Raw genomic sequence first — 26,901 nt, 5'->3', positions numbered from 1 at the left:
TGGGCTACATACAGTGGCTTCGGAATGTATTCAGACCCCTTGACTTTTTCCACATTTTGTTACGTTACAGCCTTATTGTTTCCATTGATCATCCTTGAGATGTTCCTACAACTTGATTGAAGTCCACCTGTGGTAGATCCAATTGATTTGACATGATTTGGAAAGGCACACACCTGTCTATGTAAGGTTCCACAGTTGACAGTGCATGTCAGAGCAAAAACCTTCCAGAAGTACAACCATCTCTGCAGCACACCTCCAATCAGGCCTTTATGGTAGAGTGGCCAGGCAGAAGCTACTCCTCAGTAAAAGGCACATGACAGCCCGCTTGGAGTTTGCCAAAAGGCACCTAAAGACTCTCAGACCATGAGAAACAAGATTCTCTGGCCTGATGAAATCAAGATTAAACTCTTTGGCCTGAATGCCAAGCATCATGTCTGGAGGAACCCTGTCACTTAACAGAGCTTGAGAGGATCTGCAGAGAATAATGGGAGAAACTACCCAAATACAGGCGTGCCAAGCTTGTAGCATCATACCCAAGAAGCCTCAAAGCTGTAATTGCTGCCAAAGATCCTTCAACAAAATACTGAGTAAAGGGTCTGAATACTTATGTAACTGTGATATTTCTGTTTTTTTATGCTTCTTAAATTAGCAAAAAAATTCTAATAACTTGTTTTTGCTTTGTCAATGTATTTAAATAACTGTGTTGTTGTAGTGGGGACCGTAACATTAGCAATCTCTAAAAAAGTACACTTTAGGTTAAATGTTTTAATATATTTTGTCATTTTTTATTTGTATGTTTAGCTTACAAAATTTCATTTAAAACTATGCATGTATAAATCATTGAGTCAACTGTTTAGTGGGTGTAAGATTTAACAGCCCTTAAATAAGTCGACATCGTCCTCTTGTGGGTGGATATTGCTTCGACGTCAAAGTTCCAAAAATGAACATGACGTAGTAGGTTAATGAAAACCTGTCGAAATGTAACAACTACACGTCGACTTAATTTTGATAGGATTCTGAAGGAATCAAATTGCTTTCGCTGTAAAAAAATTTTCACCTATTATGATGAGGATTCGCACTACCGTACATTTTAGTTAGCTCTAGTCCAGGGCTACATCGTAGCAGCTGTCGGAAGAGCGTCGCCATAACGTTGAACTTTACAGTGCGCATTAATACAGATGTGCACTTCCAGAAAATATTATTGTCTGCTGAAAGTTGTCGGGCCGTTCACAGTGTCATTTCTATCTCATAGAAGTATTTGCCTATATTTAACTACCCTCTTGGCTTAAATTCCGTAAACCGGTGTATCCACAATTAGATAAATCTTGTGACAGCCAGTAAAGGGGCGGAGATTATGCACAAACTACACCGAAATGACAGCAACGCTTGTAGTTTTCGTATGATACAAAGACAAGTTGTTTAGCCGATCGTTAATTTTACGCCTGCGACCGTTAGTTTACTGATAGGCAAATAAGACCGTCAAAGCAAGTAGGATTCTTCACGTTCTCCTCGGTTCTTCTGGTCAAGAAACAACAAGCAATTCCTTTTTGGTTTAAGGAAAGGTAAGAGATTCCTGCCATCTTCCTTCCATTACTTTCACGAAACTAAAGAAAAGACACAGCAACAGGCCAGAAAAGTTGTTAGTTATTCAACATGATTGAAAACATTAGGCCACATTTTATTTTTATTTTAGAGTGTTTGTAGTGATATTGAGCAGTGGGAAACCTAGCCTATTCTACAGTCTTTACTTATGGATGCTTAGTAAAAGATTAATGTATTATCCTGTTATAGGCTATTCAATATTATTTACCCATCCCCATTGAATGATGACAGTGAGGTATGATCAAAGATAGTGGGTTAATTAAGATCGTTTACCATAACAAAAAGGTCAGTTCTGGTCCACTTAACTGCGTGTGTCTCCCATAGACACCAATGCAAGAACCGTTGGGTCTGGTCTACTTAGTTCATTGACATTCATTGAACCAGAAAACAACAACGAGTGGGTTGTCGCTTCCTCTTCTGTCTCAGGTATGATGACAAGAAACAAACCCACAGAGAGGATTGGTAGTGCTCGTAATTCAAGGTTATTGTGCTTGGAATATATACTCTGAATCATCTAAAACCATGTTTATAAAATGGTTACTTTGGATCCTGGATTACTGTATTGTGAAAATAACTAGTTAACTCAATGTATGTGACTGGAATAATATACAAAGTGGAAAATGCCTGACACCTGACTTAGCTCACATCCCGACTTAGCTCACATCCCCGACTTAGCTCACATCCCCGACTTAGCTCACATCCCGACTTAGCTCTGACCCCTGACTTAGCTCACATCCCCGACTTAGCTCTGACCCCGACTTAGCTCACATCCCCGACTTAGCTCACATCCCCGACTTAGCTCACATCCCTGACTTAGCTCTGACCCCTGACTTAGCCCACATCGTCTATACATCTCAAAGCAAAATAAACTGAAATGCTTATTGGCTGTGCTGTATTGTGTGTGTGTGTGTGTGTGTGTGTGTGTATCAAACAAGTTGCATAACCACATGCATTGATGCACGTTTCAGATTTTATGTTGGATAATGTGAAAGGAGAAAGTTTTTGATTTTATAGCAGTCTTATTGTGAATGGATTGTTTGGAATGGTGGACATGTTTTAGTGTCGTTCTCTCTCTTTCACAACAACCCTGTTCTCTCCACTCTGTTTTTAATTTTTTTTTAACAGCCCATGACCACTGACCATTTTATTTTTGTCTCCATAGAGACTACGGTTGTGGACAAGAGAGGAAGTCCTCCTGCTATCCACTGTGCGTCCACTAACTAAATAATCATGTCAGCTCCAGGTAAATGGCTTCTACACCACTGTTGATGTTGATATCATATTATACTGGGGTTGCTGTTTGCCCCTTGGTATTTCACCACGAGGATTTGTATAATGCTATTATTCCAATGTATTCCAGATAGGAATTTGAAACCAGAGCTTGGCTTGGCATGTAAAAGGCTGCCTATGTTGATGTAAGCTTTGAAGATTATTTGGATAATGACGTGGAAAATGAGCTCGGACCATGTTTGACTGATTTTTAAAGAACCTTTCTTCCTTGCAGTTTCCATTGAATGAGTGGTGCAGTGTTTTGGAATCCGTTGGTGTTTATCAATATGGCCCTCCTTTTGTTATGCAAACAGTTATTTCCTTAATGCAGATCTCCAATGCACATCATGAGCCTTAATAACACCAGTTCAAGCTCCCCACATATTTGCATCCATAACTCCATATACATGTGTAGATTTTTGTCAATATTAATATATTTATGATACCCACTGTTTGTATTTCCTCCTATAGGTTACCCATCCCCTCACCAGGGTCCTGGAAGTTACTCCACGGCACCCTACCCTGTTCCTCATGGTGGGTATGGTGAGCCTAACCATGCTCCCCCACCGGTTGGCTTCCATATGGGCTACAACCAACAACAACCCCACCCAGGCCAGCCTGTGATGTACCAGCCTGTGCCCATGCCCGAATATGGGGTACCTCAAATGGGCCCCAGCCCAGGCTATGGTGGTCCCATGCCTGGGCCTGAGTACGGTGCACCTCAGATGGGCCCCAGCCCAGGCTATGGTGGTCCCATGCCTGGGCCCAGATACGGTGCACCTCAGATGGGCCCCAGCCCAGGGTATGGTGGTCCCATGCCTGGGCCTGAATACGGTGCACCTAACTCGGGCCCTCCTGCAGCCATCTCCCCAGCCCCTGCAGCAGTTGTGCCTGTTGGAGTTCCACCTGGTCTGGAGTACCTAACACAGGTAGGTTTGCTTGGGAAGAGTAGCACAACAGGCTGTCAATTACACTTTCACAAACATCATCTGTTATCTCTGTGTAATCTTTGTTTTTCTTCCATGTGCTCTCTTTCTCCATATCTCTCACACTCTCTTCTGTGTGTGTTTCAGATTGACCAGATCCTTATACACCAAAAAGTGGAGTTGCTGGAAGGTGAGCTTGCTAGTCTTATCTGAGAACAGAAGTAAAGGCATGGTAAAAATCAATGAATCATGAGAAGAAAGTGACCAACACCGACCTACTGTTTTCATGTTTGCGTTCCTGCATTTCTGTCCTCTCACCATCCCCTCTTCCTTCTCCCTCTGTTCCCCTCTCCTCAGCATTTATTGGCTTTGAGACCAACAACCAGTACGAGATCAAGAACAGCCTGGGTCAGAAGATCTACAAGGCCAAGGAGAAGAACGACTGCTGCACACGCAACTGCTGTGGTGCCCTGCGTAGCTTTGACATGAAGATCAAGGACAACACGGACCGCGAGGTCATCCGCCTCATACGACCCTTCCGCTGTGCCTCCTGCTGGTGCCCCTGCTGCCTGCAAGAGGTACAATGGGGTGCTGAACCCTGAGACAAATATTTGACTGCTTTGACTATGTAAACGGGACACAAATCAGGAAAAACAATATAAAATCATCATACTGAGTCTTAATGTGTTAGAGGAGTAAAGGGACAGGTTACCTAAAATGCAATTGGTTTATCAGGTTAGCATTAACATTGCCATACAACTGTATGAATTACAGATTAATGACGCTAATGCTAAGTTAATGCTGGTAATGAATGCATGCAAACTGTTGTACTGCAAGCCATTTTGGACTGTCCTACAAACTCCCTAGCCCGTGCTTTGTAAAGAGTTAAGAATGACACTGAATGGTCCTTTGTCAGTCTGACCCCTCTCCCAGACGGTCTTGATCTGGTGCCATCACTTCACCTTTATGCTGTCTCTATTGACTCACATTTGCTGGCAGCTTGCCTACAGTATAGTGGCCTTCACGGGTCCAAACAGTTGGACCCATACCTAAATGGACCTTGGGCTATTCCATCCGGACCCAATATAAAAATGTTAAATATAGAGAGAGACCTGTTCTAAACTAACCTGGGGACAATTTTTAAGCTACTTTATTAACCAGAGCTGATAAAGCGCAAGGTAGCGAGAGGTGTGCTTTAGTACGGGCTGTGCTGTATGTGTCTAGTCTACTTTGAGTGTGACTGAGTAACATGGGGAACAGGGAGGAGAGACTAGTCCTATAGTCGACTAATAGCTGCTATAGCTAGGTTATTTGTCATCCAATATGATCACGTAGTACCTGTCTTGACTGCATCAAACCGGGGGAAGCTAGTTAACCGAGCTATCTAGCTAGCTGGGCTAATTGAGGCTGCATGAGCTTTCTCGCCCCACACAGTTACAAACAACTCCATTTGGAATATAAAGAAGCAGCCTACCTGTTGGTTATTGTAGCCTATCCTTATCTTTTAACTTTTAATTCCACCTTCCATTGATTAGATATCTCCTCCCTTTTGACGCACACGGAGGCTCTGCTATTATTCCTCGGCGTACACATCACAGACAAACTGAATTGGTCCACCCACACAGACAGCATCGTGAAGAAGGCGCAGCAGCGCCTCTTCAACCTCAGGAGGCTGAAGAAATTCGGCTTGTCACCAAAAGCACTCACAAACTTCTACAGATGCATAATCGAGAGCATCCTGTCGGGCTGTATCACCGCCTGGTATGGCAACTGCTCCACCCACAACCGTAAGGGTCTCCAGAGGGTAGTGAGGTCTGCACAACGCATATCACCGGGGGCAAACTACCTGCCCTCCAGGACACCTACACCACCCGAAGTCACAGGAAGGCCATAAAGATCATCAAGGACAACAACCACCCGAGCCACTGCCTGTTCACCCCGCTATCATCCAGAAGGCGAGGTCAGTACAGGTGCATCAAAGCTGGGACCGAGAGACTGAAAAACAGCTTCTATCTCAAGGCCATCAGACTGTTAAACAGCCACCACTAACATTGAGTGGCTGCTGCCAACACACTTTAATAATGGGAATTGATGTAAAATATATCTCTAGCCACTTTAAACAATGCTACCTAATATAATGTTTACATACCCTACATTATTCATCGCATATGTATACGTATATACTGTACTCTATCATCTACTGCATCTTTATGTAATACATGTATCACTAGCCACTTTAAACTATGCCACTTTGTTTACATACCCTACATTACTCATCTCATATGTATATACTGTACTCGATACCATCTACTGCATCTTGCCTATGCCGTTCTGTACCATCACTCATTCATGTATTTTTATGTACATATTCTTTATCCCTTTACACTTGTGTGTATAAGGTAGTAGTTTTGGAATTGTTAGTTAGATTACTCGTTGGTTATTACTGCATTGTCGGAACTAGAAGCACAAGCATTTTGCTACACTCGCATTAACATCTGCTAACCATGTGTATGTGACAAATAAATTTGATTTGATAGACCATTGTCGCTTTGACTTACAGTATGATTGGCCAACAACAACAAGCTACACGTGCCACTCTCGTGAAAAGCAAATAGCAGCAGCATAAGTGGTACAATTTCAGCAGCAGTTGCGTTCGGATCTGTATAGGTCCTTCTGGACGAGTTAGTTATAATTACACATACCAGAGACCCATGACCATCATATCAGATGTGACGCAGACCTGTGTTGATATTTAGAATTCTGGATCTGGAACCGTTTGTGTCCCGGATTGGGTCTCTGGTATTTGTGTACAGTTGGATTTGTGAAGACCTCTACTACAGAACATTCCCATGAGACGTGAAGGTCCCTTATGACTGCAGTTTCACACAATTGTTCAGCATCTATGGAGACCTCAAATTAATTTATATAGCCCTTTGTACATCAGCTGATATATCAAAGTGCTGTACAGAAACCCAGCCTAAAACCCCAAACGGCAAGCAATGCAGGTGTAGAAGCACGGTGGCTAGGAAAAACTCCCCAGAAAGGCTGAAACCTAGCCAGTCCTCTTCTGGTTGTGCCGGGTGGAGATTACAACAGAAAATGGCCAAGATGTTCAAATGTTCATAAATGACCAGCATAGTGAAAAAAATAATCACAGTTGTTGTCGAGGGTGCAGCAAGTCAGCACCTCAGGAATTAATGTCAGTTGGCTTTTCATAACCGATCATTAAGAGTATCTTTACCACTCCTGCTGTCTCTAGAGAGTTGAAAACAGCAGGTCTGGGACAGGTAGCACGTCCGGTGAGCAGGTCAGGATTTCATAGCCGCAGGCAGAACAGTTGAAACTGGAGCAGCAGCACGGCCAGGTGGACTGGGGACAGCAAAGAGTCATCATGCCAGGTAGTCCTGAGTCCTAGGGCTCAGGTCCTCCGAGAGAAAGAGAGAATTAGAGAGAGCATACTTAAATTCACACAGGACACCGGATAACACAGGAGAAGTACTCCAGATATAACAAACTGACCCTAGCCCCCCGACACAAACTATTGCAGCATAAATACTGGAGGCTGAGACAGGAGGGGTCAGGAGACACTGTGGCCCCATCCGATGATACCCCCGGACAGGGCCAAACAGGAAGGATATAACCCCAGCCACTTTGCCAAAGCACAGCCCCCACACCACTAGAGGGATATCTTCAACCACCAACTTACCATCCTGAGACAAGGCCGAGTATAGCCCACAAATATCTCCGCCACGGCACAACCCAAGGGGGGGGTGCCAACCCAGATAGGAAGATCACGTCAGTGACTCAACCCACTCAAGTGACGTACCCCTCCTAGGGACGGCATGAAAGAGCACCAGTAAGCCAGTGACTCAGCCCCTGTAATAGGATTAGAGGCAGAGAATCCCAGTGGAGAGAGTGGAACCGGCCAGGCAGAGACAGCAAGGGCGGTTTGTTGCTCCAGAGCCTTTCCGTTCACCTTCACACTCCTGGGCCAGACTACACTCAATCATATGACCCACTGAAGAGATAAGTCTTCAGTAAGGACTTAAAGGTTGAGACCGAGTCTGCGTCTCTGACATGGGTAGGCAGACCGTTCCATAAAAATGGAGCTCTATATGAGAAAGTCCTACCTCCAGCTGTTTTCTTAGAAATTCTAGGGACAATTAGGAGGCCTGCGTCTTGTGACCGTAGCGTACGTGTAGGTATGTACGGCAGGACCAAATCAGAAAGATAGGTAGGAGCAAGCCCATGTAATGATTTGTAGGTTAGCAGTAAAACCTTGAAATCAGCCCTTGCCTTAACAGGAAGCCAGTGTAGGGAGGCTAGCTCAGGAGTAATATGATAACATTTTGGGGTTCTAGTCAGGATTCTATCAGCCGTATTTAGCACTAACTGAAGTTTATTTAGTGCTTTATCTGGGTAGCCGGGAAAGTTGAGTATTGCAGTAGTCTAACCTAAAAGTAACAAAAGCAATGGATTCATTTTTCTGCATAATTTTTGGACAGAAAGTTTCAGATTTTTGCAATATTACGTAGATGGAAAAAAGCTGCCCTTAAAACAGTCTTGATATGTTCGTCAAAAAAGAGATCAGGGTCTAGAGTAACGCCGAGGTCCTTCACAGTTGTATTTGAGACGACTGTACAACCATCAAGATTAATTGTCAGATTCAACAGAAGATCTCTTTGTTTTTTGGGACCTAGAACAAGCATCTCTGTTTTGTCCGAGTTTAAAAGTAGAACGTTTGCAGCCATCCACTTCCTTATGTCTGAAACACAGGCTTCTAGCGAGGGCAATTTTGGGGCTTCACCATGTTTCATTGAAATGTACAGCTGTGTGTCATCCACATAGTTAACATTATTAACATTATGTTTTCGAATGACATCCCCAAGAGGTAAAATATATAGGGAAAACAATAGTGGTACTAAAATGTAACCGTGAGGAACACCAACATTTACAGTTAATTTGTCAGAGGACAAACCATTCGGAGACAAACTGATATCTTTCCAACAGATAAGATCTAAACCAGGCCAGAACTTGTCCGTGTAGACCAATTTGGATTTCAAATCTCTCCAAAAACCAGACTGAAGCATTTCGTATACATTGTTTGTCTTCAGGAAGGCAGTGAGTTGCTGCGCAACAGCTTTTTCTAACATTGTTGAGAGGAATGGAAGATTCGATATAGGCCGATAGTTATTTATATTTTCTGGGTCAAGGTTTGGCTTTTTCAAGAGAGGCTTTATTACTGCCACTTTTAGTGAGTTTGGTACACATCCGGTGGATAGAGAGCCATTTATTATGTTCAACAAAGGAGGGCCAAGCACAGCCCCACAGTTACCATGTGAGGCATATTATCTTTGTCATGATAGTGATCGCTACGCCAATATCAGACACCAATGCACTCATCAAATTAGTGCCATATCACCTGCTGAAGCAAGCTTTGCAGTAAGCCAAGCACATGCTATTTAAAGCCACAGTGTACAGACCGAAGCCTGATTTTAAACATGGTCAAATACCTTTCAAATGTTGTGTCCCTCAGCTCGAGGTCCAAGCCCCGCCTGGCACCACCATAGGTTATGTGTCCCAGGACTGGAACCCCTGCGTGCCCAAGTTCTCCATCAAGGGGGCCAACAAGGAGACCGTAATGAAGCTGGAGGGACCCTGCTTCGCCTGCAACTGCTGCGGGGACGTCAACTTCAAGGTAAGGGGTCATGAACCCAGGGTGAAAGCGCTGGTCCAATGTGAAGCCAATTTTGAGTTTTCGCTTTCTTTGGGTGAAATCAGTTAACCGTCCTATTTAACTAGAACAAACCTAATATTTGACTTTTCTTTTAGACCAGAAAAGATTGGATAAGTTGCGCGTTTTATTGTCTACACACCCATCCAATCCTTTAAGAAGTAGTGATGAGGTGCAGTGGCCAGAAATCTCTGACCCATGTGCTTTTCTGCCGCCCTCGTAGCTGACGGGGAAAGATGGAGGCAAGCCCATCGGCCGCATCAGTAAGCAGTGGAGTGGCCTGATAAAGGAGGTCTTCACCGACACGGACAACTTTGGCATCCAGTTCCCCATGGACCTGGACGTCAAGATGAAGGCTGTGCTCATGGGCACCTGTTTCCTCATCGTGAGTCCATCCATCTGTTTGAATAAAGATATATTCAAGAAAATGTTAGGTTTTTCTAATTCCAGAGCTTTACAGGCGTAAAGCCTAAAACTGATCTGATAAGATAAGCAGTCGTTGGAGGAAATTTAATTGACATTTTCTTTCCTCTTCACAGGATTTCATGTTCTTCGAGAAGGTTGGCAACACAAAGCAGCGCAACACCGTCTTCTCATAACGTAGGAAAAGAAAGAAAGACTGAGCCCTTGAGGCAATGCAGTCTGTTTTTCCGATCCCGTTCGGAACCTCCATTTTTTTTTTCTCCGGAATCTATAAGAAACTCCTTCCTTATTCAAAAGCTTAGAGGACACTGCCAATCCCAGGACTCTTTGTGTGAAACACAACACGAGGCCTTATCTGACGATGAGCTTACATTTGAGCCAAAATGCCCTCTCTGGACTGTTTCTGTGTATCCATCCAAATGTAAGAATCAGCAACTGGGCTATGAGACATAGGCTTTAGTTGTCTATCATGGGTTTCTCCACTCTCTGCATGGAATGTGTTTATCTACGGTATGTTTTGTCATATCTCTATTTTCTATTTGTTTTCTATAACATTAATGTGGGGTTCAGAACAGTAGGCTTAATGGAAAAATACCAGTTATATATTAACCTAACTACATATTCTTTGAGATTTCTGTTTTGTCTGTGTGCAATGGTATATTTTACATCATGTTATTTGTAAGCCAAATGTATATGTTAATCTATCTATACTTCACCAGCCATGAAATTATTACTGTAGAAATCTAGGTAATTTCATGATTAGTCTAGTACTTTTAAAGAGATTATAGGATTAACACTTGCAATACACTACCATACTAACTGTAGCAGCTGTGGTTGTATTAGCTGCTTTATTAGATTTTTTAAGACGACCACATACACTACCATTCAAAAGTTTGGGGTCACTTAGAAATGTCCTTGTTTTTAAAAGAAAAGCAAGTTTTTTTGTCCATTTTAAAATAGCATCAAATGGATCAGAAATACAGTGTAGACATTGTTAATGTTGTAAATGACTATTGTAGCTGGAAATGGCAGAATTGTAATGGAATATCTACATAGGTGTACAGAGGCCCATTTATCAGCAACCATCCCTCGTGTTTTCCAATGGCATGTTGTGTTAGCTAATCCAAGTTGATAATTTTAAAAGGCTAATTGATCATTAGAACATCCTTTTGCAATTATGTTAGCACAGCTGAAAACTGTTGTGCTGATTTAAGGAAGCAATACAACTGGCCTTCTTTAGACTAGTTGAGTATCTGGAGCGTCAGCATTTGTCGGTTCGATTACAGGCTCAAAAGGGACAGAAACAAAGAACTTTCTTCTGAAACTCATCAGTGTATTGTTTTGAACGGTAGTGTACATAATCATACAAACAAAGTACACCTGTATTATGATTTATGGTGAAAACTAGAGTAGTTTGAAGGACCATTAATGGGAGAAGACTAATTCTGACTTGGAATGCTTGTACTAAATTTACATGCTAATGAAATATGGGATATTTGTGGATGTATATGTTTATGGACTCTGACGTGCTCCTTGTCTTGTCCCCTGCTGTATGTGTGACTCTTCTATTGTTTGTTGCCATGCCATAAATAAGAATATACTACAGTATAGGACAACAAGGCTATTTTTCCCTGCCTCTTTCTCATGACTCTTTCTGCCTTGAAGCTTTGTTTACAGTGCACTGTTCATGGTCTGTGCTGGTGCTCTGGGGACTGACTCAGTTTTTCCTCTCTCGCCCTCCTTCCTCTAGAGATGGGAGTAAACCATGGGGTTGGATCTGTGCCAATAGACAACAAGTAAAACTAAGTTGAGGCACTGAAAGAGGAAAATAATATAGGAAAGTTGAGGAAGGACAACAAAAACCGAGATGAGGGCAACGGACGACAGAGAGCGAGACTGACAGGAGGAAGTTGAGGTTAAAGAACATAGGGCCAAAAGTTCATTTTAGCTTGATCTGAAAATGTGCTCTGAGGTTTCGTATGGAGGGTGTGACGCTGTTGCAGAGCCTGTGGAGTCATGCAGAGGCCAAATCAAGTTCTGCACTGCAAAGCCTTGTGTTTCTCAAATTTTGTAACAATGCGGAGGGCTCCATATTGACATGACTGGTTGACTGAAGTTGAGGGCGGGAGGTCCTGTATAAACACAAACTCACTTCCTTGACAACTCCCTTCACAACAGCTCTGCGCTGTTCCGTGGAGCACAATAAGTTAGAATGCACTGACTTCTGCAGAGGCCATACTGTATCACCATAAATGCTGCACGGCCAATTCAAAAGTCAGATTGACCATGCAGCGCCTTTACCTGTCTGACCTCATATAGCCCAGAAAACCCCAGTTAGGGAAACACTTTTACTTTCCCTTGTAACCATGTTATTATATTATTTAAGGCATACCTTACAAAGGTTGTGGGGAGTGTATACAGTTGAAGTCGGAAGTTTACATACACTTAAGTTGGAGTCATTAAAACTCGTTTTTCAACCACTCCACAAATGTATTGTTAACAAACTATAGTTTTGGCAAGTCGGTTAGGACATCTACTATGTGCATGATATAAGTAATTTTTCCAATAATTGTTTACAGACATATTATTTCAATTATAATTCACTGTATCACAATTCCAGTGGGTCAGAAGTTTACATACACTAAATTGACTGTGCCTTTAAACAGCTTGGAAAATTCCAGAAAATGTCATGGCGTTAGAAGTTTCTGTTAATTTACATCATTTGAGTCAATTGGAGGTGAACGTGTGGATGTATTTCAAGGCCTACCTTCAAACTCAGTGCCTTTTTGCTTGACATGGGAAAATCAAAAGAAATCAGCCAAGATTTCAGACAAAAAGTATAGACCACAAGTCTGGTTCATCCTTGGGAGCAATTTCCAAACGCTTGAAGGTTCATCTGTACAAACAATACTACGCAAGTATATACATCATGGGACCACACAGCCGTCATACCGCTCAGGAAGGCTGTCTCCTAGAGATGAACGTACTTTGGTGCGAAAAGTGCAAATCAATCCCAGAACAACAGCAAAGGACCTTGTGAAGATGCTGGAGGAAACAAGTACAAAAGTATCTATATCCACAGTAAAATTAGTCCTATATTGACATAACCTGAAAGGCTGCTCAGCAAGGAAGAAGCCACTGCTCCAAAACCGCCATAAAAAAGCCAGACTATGATTTGCAACTGCACATGGGGACAAAGATTGTACTTTTTAGAGAAATGTCCTCTGGTCTGATGAAACAAAAATGGAACTGTTTGGCCATAATGATCATCATTATGTTTGGAGGAAAATGGGGGAGGCTTGCAAGCCGAAGAATACCATCCCAACAGTGAAGCACAGGGGTGGCAGCATCATGTTGTGTGGGTGCTTTACTGCAGGAGGGACTGGTGCACTTCACAAAATAGATGGCATCATGAGGAAGCAAAATTATGTGGATATATTGAAGCAACATCTCAAGAAATCAGTCAGGAAGTTAAAGCTTGGTCGCAAATGGGTCTTACAAATGGACAATGACCCCACGTAAACTTCCAAAGTTGTGGCAAAATGGCTTAAGGACAACAAAGTCAAGGTATTGGAGTGGCCATCACAAAGCTCTGACCTCAATCCTATAGAACATTTGTGGGCAGAACTGAAAAAGCGTGTGCGAGCAAGGAGGCCTACAAACCTGACTCAGTTATTCCAGCTCTGTCAGCAGGAACTTAATGTGGGAAGCTTGTGGAAAGCTACCCGAAACATTTGACCCAAGTTAAACAATTTAAAGGCAACACACTCGATTAGTATTTGGTTGCATGTAAACTTCTGACCCACTGGGAATGTGATGAAAGAAATAAAAGCTGAAATAAATAATTCTCTCAACTATTATTCTGACATTTCACATTCTTACAATAAAGTGGTGATCGTAAGTGACCTAAGACAGGGAATTTTTACTAGGATTAAATGTCAGGAATTGTGAAAAACTGAGTTTAAATGCATTTGGCTGAGGTGTATGTAAACTTCTGACTTCAACTCTATTTCCGTATGAACTGCTGTTTAATGCAATGGGATGTCTTTGCTTCAATGTCCACTTGCTTACCACTTAGAATGCGTTGAGAGTACATTACTTAATCCTGAATAGTAAACTAGTATGTACATTGGAATGTAACCATGTGATTGGGAGGAGTAAATAAACTGTTCAGTGGATAAGTGGTGAAGTTGTCGCCAAGAGCGGTCATCCATGGAACAAAGCTTTAGCCTTCATTTGACTTATTGGTGTGTCTCGATGAATAACATGGGTGTGGCCCTCAACGGGGTGGGGTAGTGGATCACAAAAGTGCCTTTACATCCAACTATCTCTAGCTGCACTGTGAAAATGTTTGTGTCCCAAATAGTTTCCTGTTATAGTGCACTACTTTTGGGCGAATAGGGAACCATTTTGGACGTACAAAGTATCTGTCGATGACTTCTCCATTCTTATCATAAAGCATTGAAGTGAAGTAGTGTCGTATTTGCTGTGTTTCATTTTAATATACAATGTTTGATTATTGTATTTTCATTTACTGTACTATTCTGTCTACAATAAAATACTATTCGGTGTTTGTGTGTCCAGCATGAACACTATCAAGGAAGTAGCGTTCTAGTGTAATTCGTATTTGTTCATGGGTTGAGTACGGTTTTGACTCTTTATATACTGTTTATGGATGGTGCTCGGTGTGTGCATTAAGAAAATGGGTCAATCATTTAATTTTGTGGCAATGGAAGCTGTTTTGTATCATTTGTGTTTTCCAAATGATAAGGTATTGTTAGACAAAAATACACCTGCACTCAAGTTTCTGTCAAAATAAATGGCAGATTGAAGTTTGTCTTATTCCATCTTGTTCTGAGGGCAGAAACTAATGGGATTGGTTATTTGATTGTTTAGAACAGGTGGAAAGGGTGTGGAATATCTCCAACCTCAGCTAATTTTGAAGTTTGGCTGGGATTGAGTCCTAACCGCATAGTAGCGTGCTTAACATTTCGAGGTAATTTCCAATTGAGCAGACATCTACAGCAGTGGTTCTCAAACCTCTCTTCGGGGACCCCCAGATGTTTTACAATTGAGTTGTAGCTCTGAACTTTACACATTTCTTTTGGGATCCACCCCTGTAAATGTAATTTGCCTGATGACATGCGAGTGAAGGAGAGTTTTGTTTCATAAAAGGGCATTTTCCTCCAAGTTCCCTCCTGCCTCCTCCACGCATTTTGTATAGTATATCTTTCTGTTTGTATGACATCTGGAAAGAATTAGAGGGTGCTCAACCAACGTGAGTTGAGGCGCAAGCTAAGAATGTGTAAACATCATTGGAAAGGAAAAGGCACAACGCTCGCTCACAATAAAAAAAAATGTTGTTTTATTTATCAAGTTTAAAAGATTGACGCTTCGGGCCTTCAATGGCCTTCTTCAGATGCATTTTGTATGACATTGACAGTGGTGGAAATGCACAAAATGAGGTTTGAACCATCAACCTAGTCTTCAGGAGGTTGGGATTCAACCCCTGAACCACACACTCTTTAACACCAAGCACATCTCTGTGTAGTTGAGATTGACAAAACAAAACTGAAATAATCATGCATTGAACACACAAAAACAATTTCCCATTGAGCCGATTCCCATATGCCGTGGTTAATCTTTAAGAATCTATTGCCTCACCCGTACGTCAATCTAAGTAACATAATAAAAAATCCCCATCCAGATGTGTCAGTTGATGCCTCCAGAGTGGCGCAGCAGTCACTACAGATCCAGGTTCGATCCCAGGCTGTGTCATAGCCTGTCGTGACTGGGAGACCCATGAGGTGGTGCACAATTGGCCAGCGTCATCCGGGTTAGGGGAGGGTTTGGCCGGCTGGGACTTCCTTGTCTCATTGCGCTCTAGCGACTCCTTGTGGCAGGGCCAGCTGACTTCGGTCACCAGCTGGACGGTGTTTCCTCCAACACATTGGTGCGGCTGGCTTCCGGGTTAAGTGAGCAGTGTGGCTTGGCAGGGTCGTGTTTCGGAGGACACATGGCTCTCAACCTTCGACTCTCCCTAGTCCATAGGGGAGTTGCAGCAATGGGACAAGACTGTATCTACCAATTGGGAAGAAAAAGGGGTAAAAGTAAGCGAAATAAAAAACACAATCTGTCAGTTTAAACTAGAGATATACATGTAAACTTTTTGCATGGGCTGTGTCTCAATCCACCACATCCTTCTATGTCGGACTTCCGCATCTGCGGTGGAAGGTGGCCAACCTATTGTGGTGTTTGTCAGACCATGGTACAAATTCATATTTTAATATTCAGTTCATATCATATACCATAATTGAGCACACAGCCATGCAATCTCCATAGACAAACATTGGCAGTGGAATGGCCTTAATGAAGAGCTTTGTGACTTTCAACGTGGCACTGTCATAGCGTGCCAATTTTCCAACCACTCAGTTCGTCAAATTTCTTCCCTGCTAGAGCTGCCCCGGTCAATTGTAAGTGCTGTTATTCCGAAGTGGAAACGTCTAGGAGCAACAATGGCTCAGCTGCGAAGTGATAGGTCACACAAGCTCACAGAACGGGACCGCCGAGTGTTGAAGCTCGTAGCATTTAAAAATTCTCTGTCCTCAGTTGCAACACTCATTACCGAGTTCCAAACTGCCTCTGGAACTTCAGCACAAGAACCGTTTGTCGGTAGCTTCATGAAATGGGATTCCATTTCGCACACAAGACTGGGATCACCATGCGCAATGCCAAGCGTCAGCTAGAGTGGTTTAAAGCTCGCCGCCATTGGACTCTGGAGCAGTGGACACACGTTCTCTGGAGTGATGAATCACGCTTCACCATCTGGCAGTCCAATGGACAAATCTGGGTTTGGCGGCTGCCAGGAGAACACTACCTGCCCGAATGCATAGTGTTAACTGTAAAGTTTGGTGGAGGAGGAGTAATGGTCTGGGGCTGTTTTTCACAGTTCGGGCTCCTTAGTTCCAGTGAACAGGAATCTTAACTCTACAGCATACAATGACATTCTAGACGATTTGGTGTTTCCAACTTTATGGCAACAGTTTGGGGAAGGTCCTTTCCTGTTCCAGCATGACAATGCCCCCGTGCACAAAGCAACGTCCATACAGAAATGGTTTGTCAAGATCGGTATGGAAGAACTTGACTGGCCTGCACAGAGCCCTGACCTCAGACCCATCGAACATCTTTGGGATGAATTGGAGCACCCACTGTGAGCCAGGCCTAATCACCCAACATGTGTCCAACCTCACCAATGCTCTTGTGGCTGAATGGAAGAAAGTCCCCACAGCAATGCTCCAATATCTAGTGGAAAGCCTTCCCAGAAGAGTGGAGGATGTTATAGCAGCAAAGAGGGTACCAACTCCATATTAATGCCCATGATTTTGAAATGATATGTTTGACGAGCAGGTGTCCGCATTCTTTTGGTCATGTTGTGTATCAGTGAATACCACCTCTTCCATGGCAACAGGAGACACCATATTAATTGGACGGAGGAATCATGTTTAAACCAATTTAGGATGGGACGAAATGCTAGTGCTATTTAAAGTTTGGTACGGATAATCCTCCTGTCTTTAACTAATTGTTTCCGGGCTCGCTTATCTTGCCATATACATTTTGAAACCCCACTATGGATTTTATCCTGGAAGACAAGGGAAGCATTGAACTACAGAAATTCAACCGTGGCAATATATTCATTTTGACAATAGATATTCTGCTGGTTAAAGCAAATGGTTTTATCTAAGGAAGGAAATATATATATTCCCAAATATTTAAAATGGGAAATGATTGGGATTACATAAATAGAGATGGATTCCTCCACCAGTGTCTTGATAGGCAGTAGGGCAGATTTGGTTAGATTTATTTTATAACTTGAAATGGAACTTGAAAATGATCTTCAATGCTTTTGGGAGGGATTAAGAGACAAAAACCGTCTGGAGTTTGTTATACGGCATTGGAATTTGGATTGGAACCAGTGCTATGATCCGATTCTATGAAAGTAGCACTCTTAGGCTACACACATCAGAGGTGGGTTTGGCGTTTGGAAACGGAAGCATATGGAGAAAAATACCCTCATACCTACTGTAAAATATGGTGGATCTTTGATGTTATGAGGCTATTTTGCTTCTACTGGTCCCGGGGCCGTTGTTAAGGTCAACTGCATCATGAACTTTACCAAATACCAGGACATTTTAGCCCAAAACCTGGTTGCCTCTGCTGCAAGACAATAACCCCAAGCAAAATATATGGTAAATTGACCACAAAAATCAACATTTTACAATGGCCATTTTGCAATGGGACATGAACCCCATTAAAAACCTGTGGTTTGAATTGAAGAGGGCAGTCAATAAGCACAGACAAAGGATATCAAGTATCTAGAAAGATTCCCAATGTGTTCTCCAATCTCATAAATTATTTTATAAAAAGGCTCCGTGTAGAGTACAGTGTATTTGTAGAAAATCAAAGGTGATGAATTATGAAAAATGAAACGGTGTGCCTTTAAGAGGTCAACGAATCCAGCGTATATGGACAGTGAGGTATTGAAAATTAGACATATCACAGGAAATATTCATATAACAGTGAAATATAACATTTACTATATTTAACCGGCGTGAAATGTCTAGCAAGTTTGCTGTGAGCGCTAGTAGCGTTTCAACCAGTAACCTCAGTCGCTCTGACACCTTGAAGTAGTTGTTTCCCTTGCTATGCAAGAGTTGTGGCTTTTGTGGAGCGATAGGTAACGATGCTTCCTGGGTGACTATTGAAGATGTATTCAGAGGGTCCCCGTTTCTAGCCCAGTTTGGGGCAAGATGAGAGACGGAAGCAAGTCTATTTTACATATGGACAGGGGTGGTCAAAGACATGAACTCCAGTGGTTTTAGATGTACTGTTACGGTTTTCTTGTGTCAAAGGAGAGGCGGACCAATACGCAGCGTGGTTAAAGTTTATGTTTTTTTTAATAAGAAAAACTATACAGTACATGAACAAACTACAAAACAATAAATGTGAAAACCTGAAACCAGTCCTGTGTGGTACAAACACTGACACAGGAGACAATCACCCACAAAACCCAACAGGCTACCTAAATATGGTTCCCAATCAGAGACAATGACTAACACCTGCCTCTGAGAACCATATCAGGCCAAAAACAGAAACTAGACACACAACATAGAATGCCCACTCAGATCACACCCTGACCAAACAAAACATAGAAACATACAAAGCAAACTATGGTCAGGGTGTGACAGTACCCCTCCTCCCCCCAAGGTGCGGACTCTGGCCGCAAAACCTGAACCTATTGGCGAGGGTCTGGGTGGGCATCTGTCCGCGGTGGCAGCTCTGGTGCTGGACGTGGCCCCCACTTCACCATAGTCTTAGTCCGCCCCATTGTCCGCTTCCGTGGCCTCCTAACCACGGCGACCCTTCTAAATGAACCCACTGGACAGAGGGGCAGCTCGGGACAGGCTGACGGCTCTGGCAGAACCTGGCTGACTGGCTGCTCTGGCAGAACCTGGCTGCTCTGGCAGAACCTGGCTGCTCTGGCAGAACCTGACTGACTGGCGGCTCTGGCAGATCCTGGCGGCTCCTTGCAGACTGGCGGCACTGGCGGCTCCCTACAGACTGGCAGCACTGGGCAGACGGGTGGCTCAGGCGGCGCTGGGCAGACTGGCGACTCTGATGGCGCTGGGCAGACGGGTAGCTCAGGCGGCGTAGGGCAGACTGGCGACTCTGATGGCGCTGGGCAGACGGGTAGCTCAGGCGGCGCTGGGCAGATGGGCAGCTCCGGCAACGCTGGAGAGGAAGGCTCTGGCAGCACTGGACTGAGGAGCTCTGGCGCCTCTGGACTGAGGGGCAGAAGCTCTGGCAGCGCCGGACAGGCGGGAGACTCCGGCAGCGCTGGACATGAGGAAGGCTCCGGTAACGCTGGACAGGCGGGAGACTCCGGCAGCGCTGGAGAGGAGGAAGGCTCGGCAGCGCTGAACTGGCAGGAGACTCCGGCAGCGCTGTAGAGGAGGAAGGCTGACAGCGCTGGAGGCGGGAGAGGCTGGAGGGAGAGGCTCTGGCAGCGCTGGACAGGCGGGAGACTCCGGCAGCGCTGGACAGGCGGGAGACTCCGGCAGCGCTGGACAGGCGGGAGACTCCGGCAGCGCTGGACAGGCGGGAGACTCCGGCAGCGCTGGACAGGCGAAGCGCACTATAGGCCTGGTGCGTGGTGCTGGCACTGGTGGTACTGGGCCGAGGACACGCACAGGAAGCCTGATGCGGGGAGCTGCCACCGGAGGGCTGGTGCGTGGAGGTAGTACTGGATAGACCGGACCGTGCAGGCACACTGGAGCTCTTGAGCACCGAGCCTGCCCAACCTTACCTGGTTGAATACTCCCGGTCGCCCTGCCAGTGCGGCGAGGTGGAATAGCCCGCACTGGGCTATGCAGGCGAACCAGGGACACCGAGCGCAAGGCTGGTGCCATGTAAGCCGGCCCAAGGAGACGCATTGGAGGACAAGATGCGTAGAGCCGGCTTCATGATACTTGGCTCGATGCTTACTCTAGCCCGGCCGATACGAGGAGCTGGTATGTACCGCACCGGGCTATGCTCCCGGTGCGCTCCACAGCATAACACCGTGCGCTCCACAGCATAACACGGTGCCTGCCCGGTCTCTCTAGCCCCCCGGTAAGCACAGGAAGTTGGCGCAGGTCTCCTACCTGGCGTCGCCATACTCCCTGTGTGCCGCCCCCAAGAAATTTTTGGGGCTGACTCTCGGGCTTCCATCCGCGTCGCCGTGCTGCCTCCTCATACCAGCGCCTCTCCGCTTTCGCCACCTCCAGCTCTTCTTTGGGGCGGCGATATTCTCCTGGCTGTGCCCAGGGTCCTTTACCAACCAATATCTCCTCCCATGTCCAGAAATCTGGATTTCGCTGCTCCTGCAGCCTGTCACCACGCCGCTTGGTTCTTTTGTGGTGGGTGATTCTGTTACGGTTTTCTTGTGTCGAAGGAGAGGCGGACCAATACACAGCGTGGTTGAAGTTCATGGTTTTTTAATAAGAAAAACTATACATGAACAAACTAAATCAAATCAAATCAAATCAAATTTTATTTGTCACATACACATGGTTAGCAGATGTTAATGCGAGTGTAGCGAAATGCTTGTGCTTCTAGTTCCGACAATGCAGTAATAACGAGCAAGTAATCTAACTAACAATTCCAAAAAAAACTACTGTCATACACAGTGTAAGGGGATAAAGAATATGTACATAAGGATATATGAATGAGTGATGGTACAGAGCAGCATAGACAAGATACAGTAGATGATATCGAGTACAGTATATACATATGAGATAAGTATGTAAACCAAGTGGCATAGTTAAAGTGGCTAGTGATACATGTATTACATAAGGATGCAGTCGATGATATAGAGTACAGTATCAACGTATGCATATGAGATGAACAATGTAGGGTAAGTAACATTATATAAGGTAGCATTGTTTAAAGTGGCTAGTGATATATTTACATCATTTCCCATCGATTCCCATGATAAAGTGGCTGGAGTAGAGTCAGTGTCATTGACAGTGTGTTGGCAGTAGCCACTCAATGTTAGTGGTGGCTGTTTAACAGTCTGATGGCCTTGAGATAGAAGCTGTTTTTCAGTCTCTCGGTCCCAGCTTTGATGCACCTGTACTGACCTCGCCTTCTGGATGGCAGCGGGGTGAACAGGCAGTGGCTCGGGTGGTGATGTCCTTGATGATCTTTATGGCCTTCCTGTAGCATCGGGTGGTGTAGGTGTCCTGGAGGGCAGGTAGTTTGCCCCCGGTGATGCGTTGTGCAGACCTCACTACCCTCTGGAGAGCCTTACGGTTGAGGGCGGTGCAGTTGCCATACCAGGCGGTGATACAGCCCGCCAGGATGCTCTCGATTGTGCATCTGTAGAAGTTTGTGAGTGCTTTTGGTGACAAGCCGAATTTCTTCAGCCTCCTGAGGTTGAAGAGGCGCTGCTGCGCCTTCCTCACGATGCTGTCTGTGTGAGTGGACCAATTCAGTTTGTCTGTGATGTGTATGCCGAGGAACTTAAAACTTGCTACCCTCTCCACTACTGTTCCATCGATGTGGATGGGGGGTGTTCCCTCTGCTGTTTCCTGAAGTCCACAATCATCTCCTTAGTTTTGTTGACGTTGAGTGTGAGGTTATTTTCCTGACACCACACTCCGAGGGCCCTCACCTCCTCCCTGTAGGCCGTCTCGTCGTTGTTGGTAATCAAGCCTACCACTGTTGTGTCGTCCGCAAACTTGATGATTGAGTTGGAGGCGTGCATGGCCACGCAGTCGTGGGTGAACAGGGAGTACAGGAGAGGGCTCAGAACGCACCCTTGTGGGGCCCCAGTGTTGAGGATCAGCGGGGAGGAGATGTTGTTGCCTACCCTCACCACCTGGGGGCGGCCCGTCAGGAAGTCCAGTACCCAGTTGCACAGGGCGGGGTCGAGACCCAGGGTCTCGAGCTTGATGACGAGCTTGGAGGGTACTATGGTGTTGAATGCCGAGCTGTAGTCGATGAACAGCATTCTCACATAGGTATTCCTCTTGTCCAGATGGGTTAGGGCAGTGTGCAGTGTGGTTGAGATTGCATCGTCTGTGGACCTATTTGGGCGGTAAGCAAATTGGAGTGGGTCAAGGGTGTCAGGTAGGGTGGAGGTGATATGGTCCTTGACTAGTCTCTCAAAGCACTTCATGATGACGGATGTGAGTGCTACGGGGCGGTAGTCGTTTAGCTCAGTTACCTTAGCTTTCTTGGGAACAGGAACAATGGTGGCCCTCTTGAAGCATGTGGGAACAGCAGACTGGTATAGGGATTGATTGAATATGTCCGTAAACACACCGGCCAGCTGGTCTGCGCATGCTCTGAGGGCGCGGCTGGGGATGCCGTCTGGGCCTGCAGCCTTGCGAGGGTTAGCACGTTTAAATGTCTTACTCACTTCGGCTGCAGTGAAGGAGAGACCGCATGTTTCCGTTGCAGGCCGTGTCAGTGGCACTGTATTGTCCTCAAAGCGGGCAAAAAAGTTATTTAGTCTGCCTGGGAGCAAGACATCCTGGTCCGTGACTGGGCTGGGTTTCTTCCTGTAGTCCGTGATTGACTGTAGACCCTGCCACATACCTCTTGTGTCTGAGCCGTTGAATTGAGATTCTACTTTGTCTCTGTACTGGCGCTTAGCTTGTTTGATAGCCTTGCGGAGGGAATAGCTGCACTGTTTGTATTCAGCCATGTTACCAGACACCTTGCCCTGATTAAAAGCAGTGGTTCGTGCCTTCAGTTTCACACGAATGCTGCCATCAATCCACGGTTTCTGGTTAGGGAATGTTTTAATCGTTGCTATGGGAACGACATCTTCAACGCACGTTCTAATGAACTCGCACACCGTATCAGCGTATTCGTCAATGTTGTTGTCTGACGCAATACGAAACATCTCCCAGTCCACGTGATGGAAGCAGTCTTGGAGTGTGGAGTCAGCTTGGTCGGACCAGCGTTGGACAGACCTCAGCGTGGGAGCTTCTTGTTTTAGTTTCTGTCTGTAGGCAGGGATCAACAAAATGGAGTCGTGGTCAGCTTTTCCGAAAGGGAACTACAAAACAATAAATGTGAAAACCCGAAACCAGTCCCGTGTGATACAAACACTGACACAGGAGACAATCACCCACAAAACCCAACACCAAACAGGCTACCTAAATATGGTTCCCAATCAGAGACAATGACTAACACCTGCCTCTGATTGAGAACCATATCAGGCCAAACACAGAAACAGACAAACTAGACACACAACATAGAATGCACACTCAGATCACACCCTGACCAAACAAAACATATAAACATACAAAGCAAACTATGGTCAGGGTGTGACATGTACAGTATATGTCATTTGGACTGGAAGCTATTGAAAATGAGATGTATGTGAATTAATAACCATAGCTGTAATAGGATAAATATTTGTAGAAAATCAAACGGGAGGAATTTTGAAAATATTTAAAGTGTAACATTTATAAGAGAGGTCATGGAACACATTGCAATTTTCTGTAGACCTGTAGCTAAAATCTGGTAGATAGGAAGGTATTGAAAATTAAATGTATCACAGGAGATAGTCATATAAAATCAGTGCAATGAAAATGGCAATTCCAATTTTTATTTTTTTTATTTTTTATTTCACCTTTATTTAACCAGGTAGGCTAGTTGAGAACAAGTTCTCATTTGCAACTGCGACCTGGCCAAGATAAAGCATAGCAGTGTGAACAGACAACACAGAGTTACACATGGAGTAAACAATTAACAAGTCATTAACACAGTAGAAAAAAAGGGGAGTCTATATACATTGTGTGCAAAAGGCATGAGGAGGTAGGCGAATACTTACAATTTTGCAGATTAACACTGGAGTGATAAATGATCAGATGGTCATGTACAGGTAGAGATATTGGTGTGCAAAAGAGCAGAAAAGTAAATAAATAAAAACAGTATGGGGATGAGGTAGGTAAAAATGGGTGGGCTATTTACCGATAGACTATGTACAGCTGCAGCGATCGGTTAGCTGCTCAGATAGCAGATGTTTGAAGTTGGTGAGGGAGATGAAAGTCTCCAACTTCAGCGATTTTTGCAATTCGTTCCAGTCACAGGCAGCAGAGAACTGGAACGAAAGGCGGCCACATGAGGTGTTGGCTTTAGGGATGATCAGTGAGATACACCTGCTGGAGCGCGTGCTACGGATGGGTGTTGCCATCGTGACCAGTGAACTGAGATAAGGCAGAGCTTTACCTAGCATGGACAATGGGTGTACTAAGGAGTAGGGCGGTCAGTGAGATGACATCAATTGGTTTATGTATATGTCATTGGACTGGAAGCCATTGAAAATCAGATACGTACGTGAATTAATAAACACAGCTGTAATTTGTTAACTATTTGTAGGAGATCAAAGGGGAGGCATGTTGATCAAATCAAAGGTGTACAGTCATGGCCAAAAGTTTTGAGAATGACACAAATATAAAGTTTCACAAAGTCTGCTGCCTCAGTTTGTGTGATGGCAATTTGCATATACTCCAGAATGTTATGAAGAGTGATCAGATGAATTGCAATGAATTGCAAAGTCCCTCTTTGCCATGCAAATGAACTGAATCCCCCAAAAACATTTCCACTGCATTTCAGCCCTGCCACAAAAGGACCAGCTAACATCATATCAGTGATTCTCTCGTTAACACAGGTGTGATTGTTGACGAGGACAAGGCTGGAGATCACTCTGTCATGCTGATTGAGTTCGAACAACAGACTGGAAGCTTCAAAAGGAGGGTGGTGCTTGGAATCATTGTTCTTCCTCTGTCAACCATGGTTACCTGCAAGGAAACACATGCCGTCATCATTGCTTTGCACAAAAAGGGCTTCACAGGCAAGGATATTGCTGCCAGTAAGATTGCACCTAAATCAACCATTTATCAGATCATCAAGAACTTCAAGGAGAACGGTACAATTGTTGTGAAGAAGGCTTCAGGGCGCCCAAGAAAGTCCAGCAAACACCAGGACCATCTCCTAAAGTTGATTCAGCTGCGGGATCGGGGCACCACCAGTACAGAGCTTGCCCAGGAATGGCAGCAGGCAGGTGTGAGTGCATCTGCACGCACAGTGTGGCAAAGACTTTTGGAGGATGGCCTGGTGTCAAGAAGGGCAGCAAAGAAGCCACTTCTATCCAGGAAAACATCAGGGGCAGACTGATATTCTGCAAACGGTACAGGGATTGGACTGCTGAGGACTAGGGTAAAGTCATTTTCTCTGATGAATCCCCTTTCCAATTGTTTGGTGCATCCGGGAAAAAGCTTGTCCAGAGAAGACACGGTGAGCGCTACCATCAGTCCTGTGTCATGCCAACAGTAAGGATCCTGAGACCATTCATGTGTGGGGTTGCTTCTCAGACAAGGGAGTGGGCTCACTCACAATTTTGCTTAAGAACACAGCCATGAATAAAGAATGGTACCAACACATCCTCCGAGAGCAACTTCTCCCAACCATCCAGGAACAGTTAGGTGATGAACAATGCCTTTTCCAGCATGATGGAGCACCTTGCTATAAGGCAAAAGTGATAACTAAATGCCTCGGGGAACAAAACATCGATATTTTGGGTCCATGGCCAGGAAACTCCCCGGACCTTAATCTTATTGAGAATGTGTGGTCAATCCTCAAGAGGCAGGTGGACAAACAAAAACCCACATATTCTGACAAACTCCAAGCACTGATTATGCAAGAATGGGCTGCTATCAGTCAGGATGTGTCCCAGAAGTTAATTGACAGCATGCCAGGGTGGATTGCAGAGGTCTTGAAAAAGAAGGGTCTACACTGCAAATATTGACTCTTTGCATCAACTTCATGTAATAGAAGTCAATAGAAGCCTTTGACACTTATGAAATGCTTGTAATTATACTTCAGTATTCCATAGTAACATCTGACAAAAATATCTAAAGATACTGAAGCAGCAAACTTTGTTGAAATTAATGTGTGTCATTCTCAAAACTTTTGGCCAAGATTGTACCTTAGATATGAGGTCAACAAACCCGCCGCACTTGTCTGTTGACCTGTAGCTCATATGGACAGTGAGCTATTGAAAATTAGACCTATCACAGGAAATATGCATGTAACATCAGTTAAATAAAAAATGGCAATTCTAATGGGTGTAGCCTATGGACGAGGGAGGTCAGAGACCTAACCTCAAGTGGTTTTAGATGTACAGTACCAGTCAAAAGTTTGGACACAACTACTCATTCAAGGGTTTTTATTTATTTGTACTATTTTATACATTGTAGAATAGTGAAGACCATGAAAACTATGAAATAAAACATATGGAATCATGTAGTAACCAAAAACGTGTTTAACATATTAAAATATGTTATATTTGAGATTCTTCAAAGTAGCCACCCTTTGCCTTGATGACCGCTT

The 26,901-nt window shown here is 44.4% G+C and overlaps 1 protein-coding gene across 2 annotated transcripts; it reads left to right on the top strand.

The window, feature by feature from the left end:
- The first annotated feature begins 970 nt into the window (after positions 1-970).
- LOC112260038 (phospholipid scramblase 2) lies at positions 971-10,778 on the top strand. 2 transcript variants are annotated; one of them, XM_024434817.2, is made up of 9 exons: positions 971-1,562; positions 1,927-2,028; positions 2,765-2,845; positions 3,343-3,800; positions 3,945-3,987; positions 4,155-4,375; positions 9,334-9,495; positions 9,755-9,916; positions 10,071-10,778. In XM_024434817.2, exons 3-9 carry the CDS (start codon positions 2,833-2,835, stop codon positions 10,128-10,130), a joined length of 1,119 nt encoding a protein of 372 aa, XP_024290585.1. In that variant the 5' UTR covers positions 971-1,562; positions 1,927-2,028; positions 2,765-2,832; the 3' UTR covers positions 10,131-10,778. The 2 variants fall into 2 exon arrangements, with proteins under 2 accessions (XP_024290585.1, XP_024290586.1); XM_024434818.2 differs by lacking the exon at positions 1,927-2,028.
- The last annotated feature ends 16,123 nt before the right edge of the window (positions 10,779-26,901 follow it).

Source organism: Oncorhynchus tshawytscha, linkage group LG10, assembly GCF_018296145.1.
Source record: "Oncorhynchus tshawytscha isolate Ot180627B linkage group LG10, Otsh_v2.0, whole genome shotgun sequence".
NCBI lineage: Eukaryota > Metazoa > Chordata > Actinopteri > Salmoniformes > Salmonidae > Oncorhynchus > Oncorhynchus tshawytscha.
Note: the sequence above shows the minus strand (reverse complement) of the source record. Positions and strands in the feature narration are given on the sequence as shown.